The sequence below is a fragment of the Lepisma saccharinum genome, chromosome 5 (genome assembly GCF_977018435.1).
Source record: "Lepisma saccharinum chromosome 5, izLepSacc3.1, whole genome shotgun sequence".
Classification (NCBI taxonomy): Eukaryota; Metazoa; Arthropoda; class Insecta; order Zygentoma; family Lepismatidae; genus Lepisma; species Lepisma saccharinum.
Genome location: NC_139233.1, coordinates 52,944,235 through 52,968,364, shown reverse-complemented (window position 1 = coordinate 52,968,364; position 24,130 = coordinate 52,944,235). Strand labels below are relative to the sequence as shown.

Genomic DNA, 24,130 nt, shown 5'->3' with positions numbered 1-24,130 from the left:
ATTTTATGAATAATATGCAAATTGGCTAAATTTCGCTAGAGTTTTACGTTTAGCCTTGTTATTCAAATTGTATTGCTCCCAAACATGAATCAAGTTTCATTCTGTTGCGGAAGGTCCATTCTTAAAAAAAAAAAAAAAAAAAAAAAAATCAAAAGTTCAGTTTTCTCCCCAAAGTAGCTGGAGAAGAGGGGGCAAACTCCACATTTTCATGGTTTTTCATTGAAATTCGGGGGATGCAGCCCCTGCCCATAAGTCCCCCGCCCTGCGGTTGGGACATCCAAATTTTACTTCGTTGCATGCACTGATGTTCTAGCTGCAAAACAAAAGTTATCCGAAGTAGATTGGTCCCATAGTGTCAGTTATAACAATTTTATGAATAATATGCAAATTGGCTAAAATTCTCTAGAGTTTTAAGTTTTGCCTTATTATCCAAATTGTATTGCACCCACGCACATGAATCAAGTTTCATTCTGTTGCGGAAGGTCCATTCTTTGAAGAAGGAAAAAACAAAAAAAAAAAAAAAAAAAAAAAAAAAAAACCAAAAGTTCCGGTTTTCTCCTCAAAGTAGCTGGAGAAGAGGGGGCAACTCCACATTTTTATGTTTTTTTCATTGAAATTCGGGGAATGCGGCCCCTGCCCGTAACCTCCCTGGTGGTTGGGGCATCCAAATTTTACATGGTTGCAAGCACCGATGTATTGCCTGCAAAACAAAAGTTATCCGAAGTATAGTGGTCCCATAGTGCCAGAGTTATTACGATTTTTCTCCATTATGTATACAAATTCAAATTTCCCACTCAGAGGCTAGGTGACACTGGGCTTACTTTCGTCAGACAGCGCGGCGTACTAAGGGTTAAAATAGCTATGTCTTCCTTTGTAGCTTTCCAATGAGGTATATTTGACTTTTTTCCTTCCACGGAGTACAATTTTACAAGCAACTTAAACAGAGGGCTCAATATTTTTGTCACAGATATTAGGAAATGTTACATCTAGTTAGGCACTTAGGAAGTGGTGACAGGTTTTGAAATCACAGTTTTTCAGTGTGTGTGACCGCTTCTGAATGGTGGCAGTTGGGTACGTATCTTACATTTATTCTGTTTCTCCTTCTCAGGCGGCTATACAGTCTTTTTCTTCCCATTCCAACAGTCGCATTATCAGCAGAGATTACCACCACAACAAGGCAATGCTTTTGGAAGCCAGCCCAACTCCCCAGAGTCATCAGCCAAGGATAATAGACTTGACGGAAAACGAAGACGAGGAGGGAGAAGGTGAGAACTTCTTTAATTCTTTCATCCAAAGAAGTTGGTTATCAGTGGGTTACTCATCCACAGAAGAGTGGTTTCTTGTGGGTTCATAAAGAACAGGTTAACATAAGAGAGCTGTTTTTTGTCATATGGAAAGTAAGAGTTTATGAATGAATTGTTGTTTTAAGTCCACTTTATGCACAGATAGGCTAATTGGTACTGGATCTACAGTTTAAAGTAGGATCCGAACCATTGTGCAATGTGCCGCCACCAGGTATCAAATACACTAGTGTCCAAAATGAAAGCAACAAACAGAAACCTTTCCTGGTGTGATTTTTTTTTTTGATAAATTTGCCAAGTTTAACCTGTTGCTATAGTGATTTTTTGTTGATAAATCCTGGCACATTAAGGTTAGTTTATTTGCTATCTTAAACCAGTTGTCTATGACATCATAAATATTACTATCACCTGATCGTATTATGTGGTCAAATGGACACACGGGAAAGAATTTCAGTTTGTTGCTTTAATTTTGGACATTTGTATAGTAAGAATTTATATGTACATACTCTTTGTGTATACAGGGTAAGTCAAAATGTTGTTCCCAATTGGAAATTTATATTACTTGCATTTAATGGAATACAGGTCCCCAATATTGGTACAAATGGAAAGATAAACTCAAAAATTTGACGTTCATGTATCTCTTAGCTGTGTAGTATGAGCTGTTCATCACCAAGGGTGACGTGACAGCAGAGCTCGGACACACTGCACACATCCAACCTGTAATCGGATTTCTACCTACACAGACACATTGCATATTGAAGCATATTCTTGATTTGTATTATTTTGCTTTGCCACTTGCTGCAGTTGTACACATGAATAATACACTTGTGATCATGAAAAAAGCTGTCCTACCTTTGATAGCAGACATTTTCCCTAATGTCACTCCTTGCAACAAACATTGCATTCATGCAGCTGAGAGGTAGACCAAGATAAACTTTTTAAGTTTCACTTTCCATGTGTACCAATTTTGGGCACCTGCATTCCATTTAACGTGAGCAATATTCATTTCAAAAAATACAGTGGACTCAAAATATATAAAAGGAAAGTTAAAAATTGTACTTACGAATGTGAGTATATTGTTCCTCCTGTAGAACGACGTTTCAGAGATTGACTATCTCTTTCTTCAGGTTTTTTTTGAAAACTTTTTACCTGTGAATAGGCCTATTGTACAAGTTTTCTCAGGGAACGACATGCTTTTTACGTACTTCTAATAGCAAAAACATAATATTTTAAAGGTATCCAATCCAACCATTAACCACAATCCTCATATTACATTTTTGACGCAGTACTATGTCAAGTACCTAGTTTTTTATGAACCTGAAGAAAGAGATAGTCAATCTCCGAAATGTCGTTCTACAGGAGGAACAATATACTCACATTCGTAAGTACAATTTTTAACTTTCCTTTTTTATATTTTGGATTTGTGAGTAACACACGACTAACCTACAATATGCTACAGTGGACTCTTTTTTAATTCCAATTCCAAAAAAATTTAAATTATCCACCAAAATCATCACCTCATTAGAGATGATTTCAAAGGGAATAAACTTATTTTTGAATTACAGAGTAATTCAAATTATCCAAGTTTGAATTATGAGAGAGCCCACTGTATATACTTTGTGTGTGTGTGTGTGTATAATTTTAAAGGTGTCTCTCTCCTCTTCTTGATATGCTTTGAAATGTTTTCTTTGCTCTTATGTTTTTCTTTTTATATGCATGCACACACTCACTCTCACCAAAAATACAGGTAGGTAGGTAGATAAAATCACCTTTTGAGACCACCGAATATGAACATTGTAGTGACAATTCTTGCACCCCCCCCCCCCCCTATGAAAATCAAATAAGTATGTCTCTGGTTATATATTGTTTTTGATGCAATTATGTTCAAATTTTTGTGCTTAGGTTTTGTGTGGGATAGACCTCTGAATGGGTTTAGTGGTTATTTTTGCAGAGATTTTAAGTATTCCGATGGACAATGGGATAAACTCAAGTGCTTCAGACCATCCAGATTCGTCGCCAGAAATAGTCATCATAGAGTAGAGTCAACTCTTCTGAAAGCTCTTACATTTAAGATCAGTGGACCTGATTCTGTTCAGGTAAGAGTATTTAGTCATTGTCATACTTTGGTGTGCATCTACTTCAGTAAGACTTGTTAAATTTTGCTCAGTTTGTATTTTTTTTAGTAACAAGTATTTTTTTTAATCTTATTGTTTATATTTTTTTCTTGTTTGTAATGTGTACAATCATTTTCTTATTGAGTTCCTTTATTTTTCAGTATTTTTGTCCAGCTTCACCAGCTGAACATGACTTATCATTAAAGAAATACAAAATATGTATTTGGTCTAGGAATTAATTTGTGCGCCTGGACAAGAGATGGCGTAACGAGCGTATCGTCCCACAGTTCCGTGTAGCCACACATGCGTTGAAAACTCCTGTCAGCGTGCATCGTTCGTAGTATAGGGCAGTTGATTGACGCGTCAACAACAGCATTGTGTAGTCAACTGAACATGGCGCAGTTCGTGCCAGATAAGTGTTTTTGCGGGGTGTTCTGCTTCATTAGTTTAACATGCAGAAAAGTGCTACCGAAAGTCATCGTATTTTGGTGGAAGTGTATGGTGACCATGCGCTAGCTGAGCGAACGTGTCAGAAGTGGTTTGCACGGTTTAGAAGTGGTGATTTTGGCGTGAAAGACCAAGAGCGACCTGGACAGCCAAAAAAATTTGAAGACGAATAATTGAGAGCATTGCTCAATCAGGATTCGTGTCAAACTCAGGAAGAACTTGGAGAAGCATTAGGCGTTGATCAAACAACAGTTTCCAAACACCTCAAAGCCATGGGAATGATTCAAAAGATGTCACATTGGGTTCCACATGAATTGAAAGACAGAAACGTTGAAAGACGAAAAACCATTTGCGAATTGCTGCTTCAAAGACAGAAAAGAAAGGGGTTTTTGCATCGCATTGTTACTGGCGATGAGAAGTGGGTCCATTACGAGAACCCGAAACGAAAAAAGGCCTGGGTGAATCCAGGTGAACCAGGTCCATCACAACCGAAACGAGATATTCACTGTGCAAAGGTTATGCTGTGCATATGGTGGGATATGAAAGGTGTGGTGTACTATGAGCTGCTGCAACCGGGTGAAACTATTAATGGAGAACGTTATCGACGACAATTAATGCGTTTGAAGCAAGCTCTGGCCAGGAAACGACCAGAATGGGAGAACAGACATGATGAACTTATTTTTCAACATGATAACGCTCGCCCACATGTCGCAAAACCGGTCAAAACCTATTTAGAAAATGTCGGATGGGAAGTTTTACTCCACCCGCCGTATTCACCAGACGTTGCTCCTTCGGACTACTACTTGTTCGATTGCATGAATAACGATTTGATTGGACAGCGGTTCACTTCTTCAGAAGATATCGAAAAATGGGTCTCTGACTGGATCACTTCAAAGGATGAGGACTTCTTTCGCCACGGAATCCGTAACTTGCCTGACAGATGGGCGAAACTGGTGGCTCGCGATGGACAATATTTTTCTTAAGGTATTTATGTATTTTGTGTTTGAACTACAGCTTCAATGTGCGCGTAACAACCGCACGAATTAATTCCTAGACCAAATATAATTGTTACCAAGACATCTCTGGGTAGAAATAATACCAACATTTCCGAAAGATTTTTCTACTACTGTCTGTAAAATGCAGTGGAATGAAAGAAACCTTCAATGGAAAATGCCAAATTGAATTCTCTATGCATGATATCAAGAATGAAGCTAAGCCCGACCCTGTGGCCGAGTGGTTAGCACATCGCGCTGCGACGCCAAGGGTCCCGGGTTCGAATCCCGGTCGGGCTTGGTTGTTTGTGAATGTCCATTCATCAATTTCATCATTTCATCACTCATCCCCATCTTCGCAAATTAGCCAAGAGGCACAAAACGCGAAGTAAAATAAACTAAATCAAATCAAATCAAATCAAGAATGAAGCTAACTACTATCGGTTAAAAAAATATAGATACTAGAGTTTGGATTCAAATTAAAAATTAACCAGTAGACCTACATTAAAACGAGTTACATCAAAATTTAGCTTATTCAATTCTGCCTTAATGTATGCTATTTTTTTTTTCTCCAAACGATTGCTATCTTTGAAATTCTGTAAATCAAAAGCAGTTTGTCCGACGATTATGAAATTTTAGTGGGGTGCAGCCAGAAAGGTTTTTAAACACAATTATTAATTTTCAGGTTTTAAAAATTTCTAAGAACAAACTATTTTTGCAAAACATTTTCTTAGTATTGGGTAGTCTTACAAATACAATATTGGTCTTGTTTTGAAGCTCTTTGCATCTGTTTTTAAAATGCATTATCATTGTCAATTCACATTGCGAAACTGATTTTATACAGATTTTTATTCAGCAGATTAAAGATGTATGAGGAAAGTGGTAACACAGCACACAGCAATGTTGGGAACTGACGGCAGGCGCTAAGAGTCTATGCTTGCAGTGTTGCCACGTTGCAGTTACACCTTTACTCTGCTGAATAAAAATCTGTATAAATTCTGTTTCGCAATGTGAATTGACAGTGATAATGCATTTTAAGAACAGATGCAAAGAGCTTCAAAACAAGTTTTTGAAAAATTTTGAGAACCTGAAAATTAATAATAGTTTAAAACCTTTCTGCCTGCACCCTACTAAAATTTCATGACGATCGGGCAACCATTTTTTGATTTATGTAGATCTACTGGTTAAATTTTAATTGGGAGTCCAAACTCTAGTATCTATAATTTTTAATCCGATAGTAATTTCATGCATTCTGACAAATGGCGATATATATTGATCAAGCCAATGAAATGAAAGTAGGTAATTGCAGTAAAAGAAGTTAGAAGTAGTGCTAGACAATAAAATAGTGAAAGTAATGGAACTCTACAAGATAGTGATTGTGATTTTTAATGCACAGTAATGTAGTTTGATAGTTGGAAAAATTGTAATTATTAAGAGGACAAATGCACTTAAATATACATTGAAAAAATTTGAACACACCTTGAAATTAGTGTTTATCACACAAAAAAAATAGCTGGATGCTCCTTTAGTTCCTCTAAAGTGTTGAGATATGGTTTCCACACTGCTACAACACACATGCTATTCTTTGTGTTTCTCCCTCTTCTAGAAGCTCTAAGAAGTCTACATGTAAATTGGACTACTGAATACTGTTATGTTGTTCCTCCACTTTTCGTCTGAAATGAGTTGGGCGTTATTGTGTTCTGTACATACTAATGTGTCACATTCCAAAGCAACGTATCTGGATGGCAAGTGATGTGAATTATCAACATTAATAAAATCAGGATGGCAACAGACCTGGAAAACTGGGAAAAGTCAGGGAATTTGAGAGGTCAAAAAAAGTCTGGGAATTGTGCCTGTATTGACTTTTTTTTTAATATGCGATGGAATGAATGTTCCATGTCAAGAAGAATCCAACAAATTGGGATATATATGTTGAAAAAGTCACGAAAAAGTAAAACAGAAATCTGCATTGGTAAACGTCATATAAATTTGACAAGTGCATGATGCTCCTAACCTCAAGATTTCTGCAACACTTGTATTGCAATTCACACCAACCCCCCACCTCCTTCGGTCCTGTCTGTTTCAACTCGTGGAATGTCCAATGTTATGAAATAAAATGATGATAATAAATTAATTCGAAATAATAAAACGTGAATTGTTGGCATTTTTTTGCGAATATTAAAAATGTGCTTAAACAAAGAAAAATACCTTGAAATCCAACTTGCTTGTCTTTTTTAGGCTTAAAGAAACAAAATATGCCATATTTGTGTATCTAGAACACACAAGTTTTCCAACCTTTTATCCAAGAGAAAACTATAATGCATGTTGTACTTGGAATAACTCTGACAGCCACAGTCAATCAAATATTTCCAAGGGTTTTCTCGACTTCTGTCAGAACAATTTGCTCCACAGAGCAAAGTGGCAGGTTCACACAGAAGCCGCGTCATCAGTATTTGTCACGCGAGAAGAGTTAAGTGGTGCGATTTTGGTGGAGATCACAAGTGCTCACCTACCACCACAGGGAGTCGTACCATCGGCATTTGTCGAGCTAGAAATAATGGAAAATAACTTCCTCAAAAATCGGTTCCAACATATCAAACTGTCACGAAAATATGTACACCACGTGACCTACAATTTAAAACAGTAGTTTAAAAACAACATGTATAATTTTAGGTATATTTGCCATAAAATGCGCTAAACTGAAAATGTGAATTTTTGGGAAAATAACACAATAGTAAAAATGAATCAATAAAAAAATGAATAACACCAATTTTAAAGAAAAATAATAAAAGATCAAGATCCCTACAGATTAGGAATATATAAAACAAGAATATCAGTAGTAATTAAAAGCATTAGTTACAGTGACTCCTAATCTAATTTTCAGCATAATCACCACTGTTGTTCTGGCATTGGTCGTAGGATGACACTAAATTTTGTGTGCCCATGGCACATGTGTCTGAGAGCAAAGACTGGGACTATCTGTACTGAAGTACTGCTGTCAATACTTTGTCCCGCCAGAAATCTCTTCAGCTGCACAAAGAGATGAAAGTGGGTACATGAAAAGCCAGGGCTGTACAGGGAGTGGTCCAAGATCTCTCACTTGACGTGATGAAAAAGAGCCTGCATGTACTCAGCTGCATGGGGTCATGGACATTAGATTGGCCATCATCGTCTGATCATACTGTCGCCCATGATGTCTGGTCTGTACACCTCCCACGATTACTGGTGGCTCTATGCCAGATTCTGAGCATGCAAATATCTGATTACCACACATACCTCACAGTCGGTGGGAGACTGTATGAGAGCTGCCATCTTTAACCTAGAACTGTCCTAAAACTGCTGTGTTTTACTGCACCAGATTACAGCCACATGACACTTGTTGCTGCCTGCATATGCATGTTGCGCTCCGACCACTAGTGCCGCATACAGGTGCCATTGGAATTTTTTTCTGGGTGCCCTTCGTACATATACTTTCGGAAGCTGTTATCAACAGCATGTTCCTGTTTTAATACACCGTGTTTCAAAAAGCATCATACGATTTCGAAGTCATTTAACTCTGTAACCTTTCGCTAAAACACATTAAACAACGTACTGCTAGGAAGAGGATATTCATGAGTTCCACAATTGCCAGCACAGCTAGCAGTAGTGTGCTCCCCCCCTTCCCCCCCACTCGCATCAGATTCAAGCAAGATGGCCACGTTGCAACAAAAAGCTTTTTACAGCAGTAGTGCAGCATGAATTTCAGCAACAGTATGGTGTTTAACCTCCTACCGCACAGAGTATTCAACGTTGGCACTGTTTCTGTGCCTCACTTCAGACTACTGTGGATGAACTGCGAAATCGGATCACAGCAGCAGTGACTCCAGATGAATTCTCCTGCCGTATGGACATATGCCGAGCATCGAAAGGGGGTTACATTGAGCACTTACGAACATTTTATATGTAAAAATTTATGTATAGCTGTATTTTAAAAGCCATTCAAAGTTCCTGGTTTGATAAATAAAAAATAAATATATAGCCTTTTGAAATTTGGTGATTATTTTTGAAACACCCTGTATTTGATTAGCTAAATTAGGCACCTTTACAATGCAGTAGATTCCCCTTCCATAAATTGCTTGCATTTAATTTTTAATACATATATACCCTTTTCGCCAGTAATAATGGTATAACTGCATGTTGGCAGTTTCACAGTACTTCGCTTGGATATACTGTGAATATTTGTACTGAAAGAGAAGTCCCATTGATAATGTTAGGATATATGACACTTTGTTTTGTATCATTCAATTGTTTCACTTGTGTGCAAGGATTAAGTTGTTTGCTTTACATAGAAAAGAGAAGTACGTTTGTGCATTGAAAAATGAGTCTGCACTCATGGTTCTTGCAAGCAGAGGGTTCCAAACCTCAGTGGAGATATCAACATATAATAACGAGAAAAGCTAAAGAGATTGAAAATTACAAAATTTATTTTTGCATCAATCACTTCACTCTAATCTAATTTAGTTGTAACTTTAAAATAATCAAATGTTTTATTTTTAAAAAAACTGGCTGCATATGAAAAAATCTCATTATTCCTCTCTAGCTTGTGAATTGTAATAATTTTCCAAATTTGCTATTTTGCAGTTTGAATGCAAATCCTAGAGAAATGAAGTCAATTTTGTGGAAGCTAATATAGGTACTTAATATACCTGGATTTGTATGACATTCTTATCTCCATTTGCAAAAACATGAATTTAGTTTATAATTGTAAGGGAAAAATCTAAATTTTGTCCTGGAAAACCTGGAATAGTCGGGGAATTTCATTTCTGCTTGTCTGTAGCCACCCTGAAAATGTTTGTGCAAATTGTGTAGCGTATTCAAAATCCACATATGTCTAACTTCAATCAGCTCTCCTGAAGAGTTAGTGCAACATAGTATTCAGCTGGTAATATATCAATTTACGGTTCATATCACTTGACAGTTATGCATTAAGTGAAAAGGAGGAAATTACTGCAATGGCTTCTGAACACCATCCAAGTTCAAATTAAAGGGAATCCATATATACAAGGCTTGGGCAAATATGAATTATTATTACTACGTAGTGAAACACTGTCATCTACTATGGGAACATGTGTGTTATTGGGAGGTTCGTGACACTGTTCAAAGTCAGTTACACCACTTCTTGGTTATCGCTGTGCAGTGAGTTAGTCGTTAAAATGATTAGTGATTGAAAGGTGCATGTGAGTATGGAACAGCACATTGTAATCAATTCCTCACCAAAGATTGTGCATTGCCTTTGAGAAGGGTTTGGAAATGGTGGAAAATGAACTGCATGCATGCTGGTCCAAGATGTCCTTAACAACCAAGAAGGTAATGCCCAGATTCTTCTGGTTCTTCTAAAGAGTACTGCACCTGGATTTCCTCATGGAACGTACAAGCAGTGCATAATATCAAGCAAGGTTCCTCAAAGGCCTAGTGAAAACTGCGATCAGGAACAAGATAAAAATGACTGTCATATTTGTAGGATAATGCCCAGCCACATGTGGCTAATCTAACCATGGCTACAATGCAGAAACTTAAATCGAACATTGTCCCACATCCTCCATATAGTCTGGGTCTTTCACCATCTGACTATCGCCTCTTCAGTCACCTCAAGGAGCATCTGAGTGGTCAAAAGTTTGGCAGTGATTAGGATGTTATACGTGCTCTTCGGTATGCCTTCAACAAAAGAACTTTTACCTGAGGGGCATCCACAAGCTTTTGGAGTGCTGGCGCATGTGTATTGCCAACCAGGGAGAGTATTTCGAAAATGATCTACTTCGGTTTCAATAAAGGAATTACAGATATGGATTTATTTATGGATTGTAATTGATATTTACCCAAGCCTTGTATATATCAAACAAAGAAAAGTGGATCAAAGAAACCTAAAAGTTCCTGAAAATGTATTTTTTTAAACTTCCATCCACTCCTGCTTGACCTCTATTTAATGCACAATGTTTGATATGGTCCAGGTATTAAGCGTATGGATACAAGGTATGGTCTTCACGGCCAGAAGAAGAGGAATCATAAGCAGATGTATTCTGTGTAATTCTTGCTATATCAATGTTCAATGTATTTGAATGTTTCGGACATAACATCCAGTTTATATTAAATATGTTAATTGTTCACTGTCTGGTTATCTTGTGCAACTTATATTAATCTACATTACCATGTCCTTCACTCCGAACCTATCAATGTTCCTATCATGCTTTTTGTATACAGCATTAGATATAACTGTTGAAAGTAGTATTGACATTGTTTCTAAGTTTGCTATTGGTGTAGCAACAGGTCTCTAATATAAAGTATAGTATTATTGCATGATAATTTTACAATGAAGTATTAAACAATTATCAACACAGTTGTAGGACCCTAACAGTATTAAATTTTACATTTGGTGTTTTGCAGGGCCAAAATGGCTCTCCAGATAGTCTTTTTGTGTAATTTTTTTTTTCCTTCTAATTGTGGGATTTGGGAAGGAATACCAACAATTTTCTTTCACACAAGGAACAAAGCCTGCACAGAACCGCATCGCGCTTGCGGGTGTGGGCGAAAGGAAGGGGAGCCTTTATGTGGTCCATGTCAGTGTTGCCAGGCCTAATGATTTCTTGGGAGATTTCCTTAAAAAACTGTTATCGAACCACCAAGGGCCTGCTCAAAGATGCGTTTCCTGCTCATTTCACTTGGGCATGGAGGAGAGGTAGAGCGTAACACGAACTCAACTCAGCCATGAAAAGTGCTGATTGAACTGCGAAATTGTGCTAGGATATTATTATTATGTTACTATTTTTAGATGGTTGTATTTTATCCCACCCCAAAAATCTATTTCCATTTTGGTTATTTTAAATCGCTTTTGTGCCTCTACAGATAAGTACGACAATAAGGATGAATGAAGAACTGATGCAATGGATGAAGTGACACACACAATGAAACGTCCATGCCTTACTAGGTATAAAGTCTGAGTTCATAGCGTGGGAATTTTTTTTTTATACATATATACGAGGTGTGGCTAGAAAAAAACCGGATCGATGTTGATGTCGACAAACGGCAACTGCGTCAAAGTCAAGCGGTGCATGAGTGTATAACGTGATATCCTGCCTATCGACTGTGTGATTTCCCAGGGTGCGCGGCGGTCAGTTTCGCTGTAGCTTCTGGACGAAGTGAACCGTACATCTGTGCTCTGCCGGAAAAATGTTAAGTGTGAAAGTGGAAAAGCGTATCAATGTGAAGTTTCTTATGAAACTCGGAAAATGCGCCACAGAAACTTATGATTTGTTGAAGGAAGTGTACGGAGATAAGTGTTTATCACGCATGCAATTGTTTGAGTTGTTTCAAAGTTTTAAAGAGGGATGAGAAGTGATCGCAGACGACTTGCGTCTTGGACGGCCTTGCACGTCAAAAACTGAATCAAACATTGCAAATGTCAGTGAATTGATCCGATATCCGTGGGATTGTGTACGTTAATTGGGTACCCGAAGGTCAAACTGTCAACCAACATTATTACATCACTGTGCTGAGGACACTTCGTGGGCGAGTAAGACGACGACGACCTGATTTGTGGAAAAGCAAGTCATGGATTCTTCATCCGGACAATGTTCCTGTCCAAACGGCATTGTCATTCAAGGCTTTTTTTTGGCCAAGAATGGGATCCCAGTGTTAGAACATCCACCCTATTCACCGGATCTCACTCCGTGCGACTTTTTTTTACTCCCAAAGGTCAAATCAGCACTGAAGGGAATCAAATTTATGACCGTAGAATCTGTGAGAACAAAAGCGACGGAGGTCATGAACATGGTTTCAGAAAATGATTTCCAACACTGCTACCAGCAATGAAAGATTCATATGGAGACGTGTATCGATAGTGCAGGTCAGTACTTTGAAGGGGTTAATGTTCGTTTTGTACAAAATAACCAATAAAAGATTTTGTAGCAACAATCCGGTTTCTTTCTAGCCACACCTCGTATGTGCATGTGGGTGCATGTTCAGTCGGTAAAGAAAAACCTCATTCCATCTTACTGTTTAATTGGATTGGTGGGTACAAAACAAAATACTTAATTTTCTACAAAATTATATAGGGGCATGGACATCCAGAATTAGGCACGAGGATGGCTGCCATCCCCCACCCCCCTCTTCCTGGAAAATTAATCTTGACCTAAAAGTACCTATTATTTCATACATATAAGTTGATTTCAGTCACAGTAATTTACATTCATTATTATAACGGGGATGCAGGAACGTGATAATTTTAAACTCTTGTTTCTTTCTGAGGGGGTTGCCTCCCTGGTGGCGCAGTGGTAGCGTCGTCACCTTGTAATCAAGGGGTTCCAAGTTCGATACCCAGTGGAGGTACATAGTGGTTCGGATCCCACTTTAAACTGTAGGTCCAGTCCCAATTAGCCTTTCTGTGCATAAAGTGGACTTAAAACAGCAAGTCAATCAATCAATTTTCTGAGGGGGCCAACACTATTACAGGGTAATATCTAGTTTACCCCCGTAATAAATATACCTTCCTTCTCCTTCCCTGGAAAGAATCTGCGGGCGACCAAGATTAGGGAGCAATAGCCCCCAGTGCAGATGCTCCCCCCCCCCCCCCCCGATATCATCATTCATCCGCTACTATGAGATCATCAAATTTTTAGCAGGTCTTGTTTCCCAATAAACAATCTCCCGAATTTTTCAAGTCTGACCTGGCAACACTGCCTTGAGCACCGACAACAGCAGGGAAGATGAGCGAACGCTTTTGATCGAAGGTTCTTTTCCTTGTGGTCGATCTATAGTTTTTAACCATGAAACATTTGGGTGTGCCATGGGTGCACTGATTTGAAATTTCTACGTCATTTTTTTAAAAATAATTTAAATGTATTTTTTTATATAATTAGCACAAATCTAACCCTCTAGACATTAAAAAAAGTACACAATTAAATGTTGAATGTAAACGTTGTAATATCCGATTTCAGATGCTGCTGTCAATGGATGGAAGGAAATATGTTTTCCCCATTAAGTTGATGGTTCCTCCTCACACACAGAAGGTCACTGGTGGATGTAAGGCTCAAACTCCTAGTCGTCCAAAGGAAGAGCCTGAGAAAGGCAAAACATCATATTGCGATGAAGCGGCAACACATACTTTAGGCAACAGCTTGGTAATAGAAAGTGGAACTAGTAACTCGGTCACTGCAAAACCTCTGCTTTCTGATGAAGTTGAAAATACATATTGCAAAAGAGAAACTGAGAGTCTTAATGAAAAGGTGCCAAATTTGCATACTTCTGAGGGGGCTCTAAGTAAGAATTCACAGCAGTGCAAGTCTAAAATAGAGCAGGAAGTTGAGAAATCGGGTGGGCAATTTTCAGCAAGTAAAAAGAAGAGATTAATGGAAACTGAGTATGAATATTCAGCGGTTGCAAATAATATTTCTCATGTGTTGAATTCAAGTAGTAGTAGTAGAAACAATTTCAGCTCTGAAAATATTGCAAGGGAAATAAAATCGAATGTTGTCGGTAACAATGTGTCAAATAAAACTACCATGATGAAGGAAGAAGACAGTAAATCACCTAGACATAGTTCTCGGTTGCACAATGCAAACCATACTGATCTTGGCTCATCTTTCATCAGGAAAAGAAAGAGGTGTGCGCGTAACCGCTGGAGTAAAGGTTTGTGGACACAGCTTTCCCAGAAAAAAATTAAGAAAACTTCTGATATGTCATGTATAGAATCAGATCCACCCTCTGTTGATGACTTCCTGCAGAATGAATCTCTGAATAATTCTTCAGATCAACTTTCAGTTTCTATTAATGAACCTTTGGATGAAAGTGTAGCTTCAACGGCAAGTAGTAATTTTTGCAGTGACCGAAGTTTTACAAAGAAGAGAGAGGATATTGCAGAAGGTGAGTTGGAAATATCGCTGTATGAAGAACCCACAGCAGAAGATAAGCAAAAAACACAGAATTGCATTGTGAAAATGAAGGCAGCAGCACTTGTGGCTAGAAAATTCCGACCACCATCAAAATCTGAAATGGAACAGAGAAAGTTACTAAAAAAATTACAGTCTGAATCTGAATATACAAACACAGAAAGTTCTGATGTGTAACTATGGAAGGTTCAACTTTGCAACTATTTAATGTCAAGAATGTTATGGGCAGATAGTTTTTGAGAGAGAAAAAATAGTTGTATGGCTTTAGGGATTCATACCGGTTTTCATATTAAAAAAGAAATTATTGTACAAATAAAATCATCTTTATCAGTGTCACATTTTCCTATCTATTTCAGATTGATAAAAAAAGTCCCCTCATATTTTGTAGTATTATAGTAGTGATGTAGAATGAGACAAAAATATATATTCAGTAGGTACAAGATGTAAGTTTTTTTTTTTTTTAAGCATTGCATTGAGTTATTTAATATTAGCCAGTGAACATTAATTATTAAACACATTGCAATTTTGTATATTAATGCACAAGTTCTTGCTTATATTTTAGGAAATCAATTGTAAAGGTTTCATCTGATAAGAGTCCAGTAATTTTATTTACCTACAAATTTGTTAACTCTAGTTGCCACTGCCGTCATGTTCATTCTGCAAAATTTGAAGAACATAAGTGATTTTGTATAATGAATTATGGCTGCCTTTGTACCTTCCACCAAGACTAGATGGATACTTAAGGATAATTCTGTTGTGTGAGGAGCATCAAGAACAGGTTCAATAACACTGTGTGACAAATATGTTTACTTTGTACATATGAAATCAAACAAGGAGATCTCTCTTGGCATCATTATTAGTGCATTAAATTATCAGAAGACTTTGAAATGTGTTTCCAGAGTTATGTTTGGGTATTGCTATTTGTGCGCATGTGTGTGTGTTTATATATTTTAGTTGTGGACTTTGTAGAATTTTCAAATACAAAGTGTCTGCAATACTGTTTGAAGTACACACTTATACATACAGTGTAAACCTGTTGTATAGTTGATACTAAATTTATGTTTATCAGAAATACATGTTTTAAATGTAATATGCAGCATGTTTCACTTCTTAAAATGTTTGTATGTCAACCTGTGGGGTGGAGTGGTTAGTGCAGCATGCTACGATGTCGGGTCCCAGTTTCAAATCCCAGCCTGGCCTTTCGTAAGTGTCCCTTCATCATATCATATCACTGATCCTCATTATTGCAATTGGCCAAAAGTGGCAGAAAGCTATGTAAAATAACCTAAATCAATCAATCAAAAAGTGTGTAGTGTCCTCTCAGCCTGCAATTTATCTACACCCCAGACACTATTTTTTTTTTCAACACTTTCTCCCAAAATTATTCACAAAAGCCCAATTTATGGCTATTTTGTTAGTAAATTTACCCTTACATTGTTTGCATCAAGCAATAGCCATTACATCTTCAACTGGGATAAGAACTTGCTTTTGATTGGTTACAATACATGAGATGGTAAGAAAAATTAATAGAGATTTTGTCTCTGAAATATGTAACATGTTAATTTTTTCCATATGTGGTAGCATATTGAAGGAACTAGGAATGTTGAGGAAAATACCATGTAAAATGCTTCTGTTTAAAGTGGGTGTAATGCAGGATTTGCAACTTCAAATAATGTTAGAATTTTATTTTTGAAAAGTTTGTTATATCAACTAAATATCTGAAAATTCCATCTTTTAATAAATACAATACTTGTTTAATGTAAAAGCATATTTTTTACTTTCATAGAAACTTTATTTTCACAAAATGCATAGCACAACTATTAGTTAACTGGAAAGTTTTTGAACAGGGGTAAGCAATATAAGGAAAATACGTGTTACAGAATAATATTATGGTTAGTTTTCCACAAACAGTTGAATCAAAATCAAACTACTGTTTCTTCATAGTGATTATTACTTATTTTAGGAAGTGGATTTTTTGATTGCACGCATTCCTTGCTTCTTCTTTTCCTTACAAGGTGGTATATGTTTCTGTTGTCCTGTTAAATAAAAAAAAAAAAGTAAATTACTAAACTAGATATTATCTGATGTTGTAGTCATTACTTTAAATATGTGGCTGAATGATAACCACTAAAAGAAATGATGAATAGTACAAGCGATACGTGTAACATTAATTGTACGCATTTTTAAAACCTTCCTCTGTTTACCATAACTTCTTCCTACACTCCAAAAAAGCCACGAGTCACCACTGGACAAGGTAGTAAAAGAAGGGGGCACTATAAAAATGAATTTTCAGGCTCAAAACAACATGAAACAAAGAAATGAATTTAAGACTTGAAAGCTTAATTTTAGTACAAAGGAATGAAAAAGGCAATTCACAAAAATCTGAACCTTATTAGTATATATGCAGGGAGTCCATAAAGCCCTGCAAAAAACTAAAACTCTAACTTGAAAACTAGTAAGTTTATTAACAAAATATTTTGTGTGTACTTACAGCAAGGTTCAAAGTTTATTTCCTGCTTGTTAGGTTCAACGCCAAACCTCCAATTGTGCACCATTCATGTCCAAACACTTTTGCGGTCTTTTTGTGAAACCGAGAATTGCATGCTGACGGTGGTCTCCTGGGATATTCAGAATCACATCTCTTATGTTTTTCTTTTAGGTCATCCAGATTAGCTGGTTTCTGTGAATACACCTCGGTCTTTACATGTCCCCACAACCAATAATCACAAGGTGTCAAGTCTGGTGATCCTGCAGGCCAAGGTGTGGGCCCTCTTCGGCCAATCCATCTACCTTGAAATTTTTCGTTAAGAAACTGCCGAACTTCAAGGGCAAAATGCGGCAGCGCCCCATCTTGTTGCATGTGGGCGTCATTGATGATGCCTAACCTATTAAGTTCTGGCACAAGGAATATCTGTAGCATGTTCAGATAGTTGTTGCCATTTACCGTGTCTTCCTCGAAGAAAAATGGACCAATGATGTGGTCCATTGAAATCGCACACCACACATTCATTTTGGGACTACCCCGAGTTTGCACTTCAAACTCGTGTGGATTTTCAACCCCCCAAATTCGGCAATTGTGCCTGTTCACTTTTCCCAACACATGAAATGTGGCCTCATCTGAGAACAGAATCCGAGACAGAAGGTCACCATCATCTTGTAAATGTGTAAGCATTAACCCACAAGACAACGTTTTCATGTCACAGTCTTAGTCTTTCAGATCGTGTACAAATTTTAACTTGTAGGACTGGGCCTTCACCTTCTTGCGTACGATCTTGTGTAATGTTGACTTCGGTATTCCCAGTTCCAGTGATCTTCGTTTCAGCGGTTTCATTGGACTCCGATGCACGCTGTCCTGCACTGACTGAATCACATAGTCACTCGATCCTGGCCTTCCATGGCGTGGCAAATCTGACACACTTCTCGTTGCCTTGAACTTTTCATACCATCTCTTGATACTTCAATTTGCTGGGGCTGGTTTCTCATATGTTGTCTGGAACTTTCTCGGCACTGAAACACAAGATTTTAACTGCAAACCACAGAACGCTAAAAAGTTAGAGTTTTAGTTTTTTGTAGGACTTTCTGGACTCCCTGTACTATATAATATTAAAGGTTTCAGTGCCTTACCTTTCAGTCTGGAGTTAGAATTTTCTGAACTACAACAAGGATCATTGTTTTCAAATTGTTGCCACCTCTTTCTTTCACAGGTTTTAGAATCTGGAAGATCATTTCCTTTCATGCTGGGAATTAATTTCTCTTGGCATTTATCCTTGGAAACCTTATTCATTTGATCATCAACTTTGCTCTTCATTCCTGGATCTTCCCGTGAACTTTCATCTGTCAAGTGGGGCTTCAGTTGGCTTTCCCGGTAAAATTGCAAATCATATTCCAAATCATTGAAGGGGCGATATGTCACAAACATGCGAGTGTTATGTGACTGTCCAAGCTGTTTATGGCGCTTAGTCAGTCTCACCCTGCAAATGAGGAATTGTAGATGAAAATTACTATTATGAAATATTTACATTATTATTGTGTTAGAAGTAATTACAGGGGCAAGTACCAGGATAAACGTACCAATAATAATAATATTATTGGCTTTATTATTATTACTACTACCTACCAGTAGTAGTAGTAATAGTATCAAAGACGTTATTATCCTTATAAATTATGCAAAAAAGGGTAGAAGTCTGTGTATTTGTTTTGAACAAACTATTTGAAATATTTTTAAGTCAATTTCACATTAGCTAATAATGAAAATCTCTCACAAACTGTATTTTTGAATGGCAGAAAACGAATGATAAATGCATTCCGAAGATACATGTGTAACTTTCATGTACAACATGTTTTACACATATGCAACATGGAGCGACAAAATAAGGAAATACATACGCAACAAGCTAACACTAAATTGTGTATGTATTCAAAGCTTATTCAATTCAAATATACAACACACATTATTTAAATACATTATATTACAGAAAACAAGGAGATTGCGAGCGAAGCGAGTAAGAAAGTTTTTAGATCCAATTTTTGCAATTGAAAATGATATTGATTTAATAGGATGCAAATAATTTCACTGGACGCCATGGCATTGTCTTTTACATCTTTTTTTAGATCATTCCGTGCCCATGGCTGACTCCCGCCGCCCCTAGCTACAGCTCTGAACTTGACGAAAACAAGAAAAGCAGATAATGCGAGCGAAGCAAGCACAGACATTTTACAAAATGTATTTTTATTTGAATTTTATTTAGTTTTTCTGCCACTTTGGCTAATTGCGAAGATGAGGATCAGTGGTGATATCATGGAATTTATGAATGGACACTCACAACCACCCATACCCAAGATGGGATTGGAACCCAGAACCCCTGGCATCGTAGCGCAATGTGCTAACCACTTTGCCACAGGGGCCGGCCAAGTGGTTGGTATCACCAGCCTTCACCATTACAGATATCATCAGCAACCTTTCTCGCAACTGCACCATGATAGTGTTCATCATCATATCTTACTATGTCCCAGTCACAAGTGCTGTAGCCTGTACTCGCATTCACATGCATTTCTAATTCATGAGGTGGAGCGTTCTCAGGGGTATATAAATATCTACCTTGAACAGCTTTGATGGTATGTATAGATTTGGTGCCTACAATTGGCTGAACATCATCCCAACTTCTCTCTCATGAAATGCTCCTTCATTTATCAAAATAACTTGAGTTTTGGTCATGATATTTCTAATTACTTCTGAAAAAATCTGAAGTAGTCTGTTCAGTTGTTCTTTTCTTCATTACATGAGTACGAATAAGTGATTTTGCTTGTCCGCTGATTCCATCTACTATTCCCTTCCCATGTAAAGTTGCAAAATACTTCCGCATTAATGTTTTTCTGTATTTGCAACCAAGTTCTTGCAAAAACAAGGCCTTTTACTATTGAATTCTGAAGATGTTCGTTCATTCCATCATATAACTTCATCAATATTGGCGATGGTCTCTGATTTAGGATCAATTCTTTCATACAGAGTGCCAACAAAGCAAGTAACAGTATTTTTACCTTAAAGTATGTATCTTTGCACACAAAATATATCTGACATTCACCATGGAATGTTGAAGCAGCTGTAAACAATGTACAGGATATAGGATTGATGGATTGAGTTGGTGCTTTAAGTCCACTTTATGCACAGTAAGACTAATCGGGACTGGACCTACAGTTTAAAGTGGGATCCGAACCATGTACCTCCACCGGGTATTGAAACTGGAGCCCCTTGATTACAAGGTGACGATGCAACCACTTCGCCATTGGGAAGGCCCTTAGGATACAGGATTTTATTTGCATATCTGCAATACCATTATGCAGAATTAAATAACATATAGTTGAAGGCTTAAAATGCCAAATCTTTTGTCCTTGAGATACTTTAAAAGTAGTGTTGCCACCTTTTGAGAGAGTTTATAGAGACAGACATCACCTGCAGTGGAGTGACAACATAAGGGAGAAATGTTCCTTGCATCACATATTATATGTCCCGTGTATCATACAAGGTAAGTAAATATTAAAAATTTGTTTTTTTAAATATAAAAATGTTGTTCATTGCATATTGTAGTACAAAGTCTTTAGCAAACTGCGTCTAAACATGGTACCCTGAAACTTTTTCAAATCACAGAAATAATCAATTAAAAACAACTGTGTCTTTCTCAATATGTTTCTGAGTCCCGTGCATCACACAGCTTTTTTTTTTTTTAAATTTAATTTTGCATTGTTAATTTGAGAAAGCCAGTATTAAAAACAATGAATACGAAAGATCAGTGCAATATCAATTAAGCAGCATACCAGACTCATTTAACGATGTGTGAATGTCCCGTGCATCACGTAGAGAATCGCCCTATTGTGCAGTCTTGGTTTGGCTTGTAATGGTAACATCCTCAGAAGAGTAAGACAGTACCCTACCTGGTTTCTATTTCATTGTAATACACTGCATCCTCTCTGAACACAAAGAAGTAGTCTTCTTTATAGCTCTTCGATGCTTTGTTTTTCACAGTCCAGTCATATGGATGACATAGTCTATACTCGGACCATCCAACACCATCCTTGGAATCTTCATATTTTACCAAAGTTTCTTCTGTAGGCAAGAAATAAGCTACAAATTGTTCTCCGCATTCATCCATTACTCCTCTGAAATAGAAACAGAGGAATTACAAATATTACATAAAACGAGGCGCTCATCCTAAATAATCTATTTAATGTAATTGCAAAACCTGACTTTTTAGTGTAACATGGATACTCATGCAGGCAGGAGCAGACTCCCCTCTGGTTTTGGTACTCATGATTGGTATGTACATTTGTTCTGTGGATTCGCAATTTGTTAAAAATGTAGTACATTTACAATTGCCATTTAATTGTGTGTCATCACTGTATGCTGGGTTTATTATTCGTAAATGCAGTGTGATGAAAACGAAGGACAGGATCAAAATAACACATTACTCAAAAAAATGAAACGCTTGAAAATGATTGAACTGTTAAAATGATATAAAATGTTTGAAGTTTTCACTGTTGCACGGCAGACCTCAAAATTGTATTCAACCCAGATTCATGTGCCAAGTCCGAGTGGGAGCTTGCAGTATGGATATGCATCTTGCATCCATGAACATTCTTTTGTCCCAGTTAAACACTTGACACGTTTATGTGTGTCAAGTGCACATTTTTATAATCCCAAAATCATTTTGCAATTACCCTTTACCATAGCCTTACCTGATCATTGCTTTGTTCATATAGTTTTCTTGCAACTCTACTGGTTTGTCTCTAGGCGTAGGCTCCTCCTGAAATCTCACCTCAGCAAAGGCATACTTCCAAAACTGGAATAGACAACAAAGTGTGTGTATCTTAAAATAAACTCATTTTTCTAGACATGAATAATACCACATGTAATACAGCTTATGTAATTTGCAGGCATTTTATTGTTTAGATCGCTTAATAAACTACCTTTCCTAGCACCCATAGTATTGATCAGGGTCAGGAGTAACATGAGGAGGAAACATCAGGTATGTAACTGGTAATGCAATGAGGAACATACGAGGGTCATTCTAATACTGACTCCCTTCCCACCCTCGTAGTAGCATTAAGTTTAAGAAAGTAGATACATTATAATAATTGTGTACAAAAATGCATTATGTTGTAACATGTATGTTAGATTTCACAGGTTGTCAAACTAGAACATGTGATGATGAAAAATTGCAAAGTTCATGTTGTCATTAAGTCCTTGAAAATGAAAACCTTAAAACTGAAATAAATTCACCAGTACTTGGTACAAACTTTAGGACTATCTGCAGTATACTGTTATATCATATACATATCCTACTACAGGGTGTTCCATTTACAACGCAACCCGGAGTTGGGGATAGTACAACTTTTGAACCGGAAGTAAGTGGTACACACACAATCCTTATACCAAATTGAAGCCTTGTTCATGCATGTATTTTTAAACTGGGGAACAATGATTGGATTTCATTAGTGTCCACACTGTGTTGCCAGATGTAACAGGAAGTGTAAATGATTTTTTTTTACAAAACATGAAAAATGGCACATAACACACATGTACGGACATGACGTCGGTAATTTTCAGTTTGGTTAGGTGGATTAGCTTGGCAGCTACGGCAGTGAAAAAAGAAATGTTCATTTCTACTGATAGCCAATCGGATGAGGCATCTTTAAAACTTTATCAAACCATTAAAAGTATATGTACAGTATGGATAAAAGCAAGGAGGGCCAAAAGGGCTAAGTAAAAATCAAATAAGGTAAAAGGAAACACTCACCGGACAGTAGGAAAATTCAAAATTTTCGCTAATTTATAGCATCATCGGTGTGAGAAGAAACAGAAGACGGAACCGGTTCCGTCTTCTCACACCGATGATGCTATAAATTAGTGTAACGGGTTTGACCACTCGTCCGGGAGACCGAAGTCCCCAGTTCGAGGTGCCAAACAACTCTACCGCTGGTCCGTAGGTTCAGGGTTCCGCGGCCGCCCGATTGGACGGTCGCCGGTCCTTGGTTCGCGTCTCCGGTTAAGGAAACACGAATCCTACCACCAGCTAACGGTTTAATTCCAGGTTCATGTCACCGGGTCGGTTATTTACACCTCCGGCGGTAAGCCACGTCGTGCATAAAGTGGTGCTGTTATTCATTTTTAGCAATAATAATAATTGTTGTAATAATAGAAAACTATAACCCATCTGGTCAATGGAGACAAGCTATACAGCTTCAAACTCAGGACTAAAACCAAAAATATCGACCATACGAGGATATACATCTATACATATATATAAATGAATCAAGAACACCTGTAGGATAACGAATATATACGTGTATTCGGCAAAAAATAAACACAACAATGATAATATAACCCATTACTTGTACATATCCCCTCGCTCTCATTCCATCATGCACTCAACACACACACACGCTGCAGGGGTGAACACAATATACCATTACATGATAAAATATCTAACCGCCTCTTTGGTTTATTTCCCGTGTACCTTCGAATTTGAGATTTCTATTAGCCCCTTAGGCTTGCTTTCAATGTAAATAAGCGCGGCCAGCACTCTGTCACATATGAGACGCGATTAGCTAGGCGTCATAGTTACCAAAAGTAAATAATAATTGACATTACACTTGTTGAGGCACTATGCAAAAAGAATAAGCATACACCAAATGAATGACAAGAGGAAATTAACTGGATTACAAGTACACGAGTGCTGATAATACAAACAATTGTAATATAAACTAGGATATATTCAAAATGATTAACTCAGCTATACTATTGAGTACCTAGTTTTCTAATACCTATATATATCAAAGAGCACGGTAAAAAATCAAATAAT

At 37.3% G+C, this 24,130-nt stretch overlaps 2 protein-coding genes across 4 annotated transcripts in view; one reads left to right on the top strand and one right to left on the bottom strand.

Moving 5' to 3' along the window:
• The window catches only part of LOC145987823 (uncharacterized), a 125,959-nt gene extending 110,095 nt beyond the window's left edge, over nucleotides 1-15,864 (top strand). For 2 of the 3 annotated variants that reach the window (XM_083122556.1, XM_083122555.1), the window contains exons 11-13: nucleotides 1,144-1,265; nucleotides 3,253-3,397; nucleotides 13,824-15,864. In XM_083122556.1, the coding sequence (XP_082978682.1) occupies nucleotides 1,144-1,265; nucleotides 3,253-3,397; nucleotides 13,824-14,951 (1,395 nt within the window). In that variant the 3' untranslated portion in view covers nucleotides 14,952-15,864. Of the gene's footprint in view, nucleotides 1-1,108; nucleotides 1,266-3,252; nucleotides 3,398-13,823 lie in introns of all 3 variants that reach the window. The other variant, XR_014441692.1, reaches the window with a different exon arrangement.
• Nucleotides 15,865-16,569: 705 nt separating this feature from the next.
• Nucleotides 16,570-24,130, bottom strand: part of LOC145987825 (RNA polymerase II-associated factor 1 homolog) — a 74,876-nt gene continuing 67,315 nt past the window's right edge. Inside the window, exons 6-9 of the mRNA XM_083122557.1 lie at nucleotides 22,005-22,108; nucleotides 21,204-21,428; nucleotides 18,399-18,745; nucleotides 16,570-16,810 (exon numbers count right to left, since the gene is read on the bottom strand). Of these exons, the coding sequence (XP_082978683.1) occupies nucleotides 16,734-16,810; nucleotides 18,399-18,745; nucleotides 21,204-21,428; nucleotides 22,005-22,108 (753 nt within the window). The 3' untranslated portion in view covers nucleotides 16,570-16,733. The remainder of the gene's footprint in view (nucleotides 16,811-18,398; nucleotides 18,746-21,203; nucleotides 21,429-22,004; nucleotides 22,109-24,130) is intronic.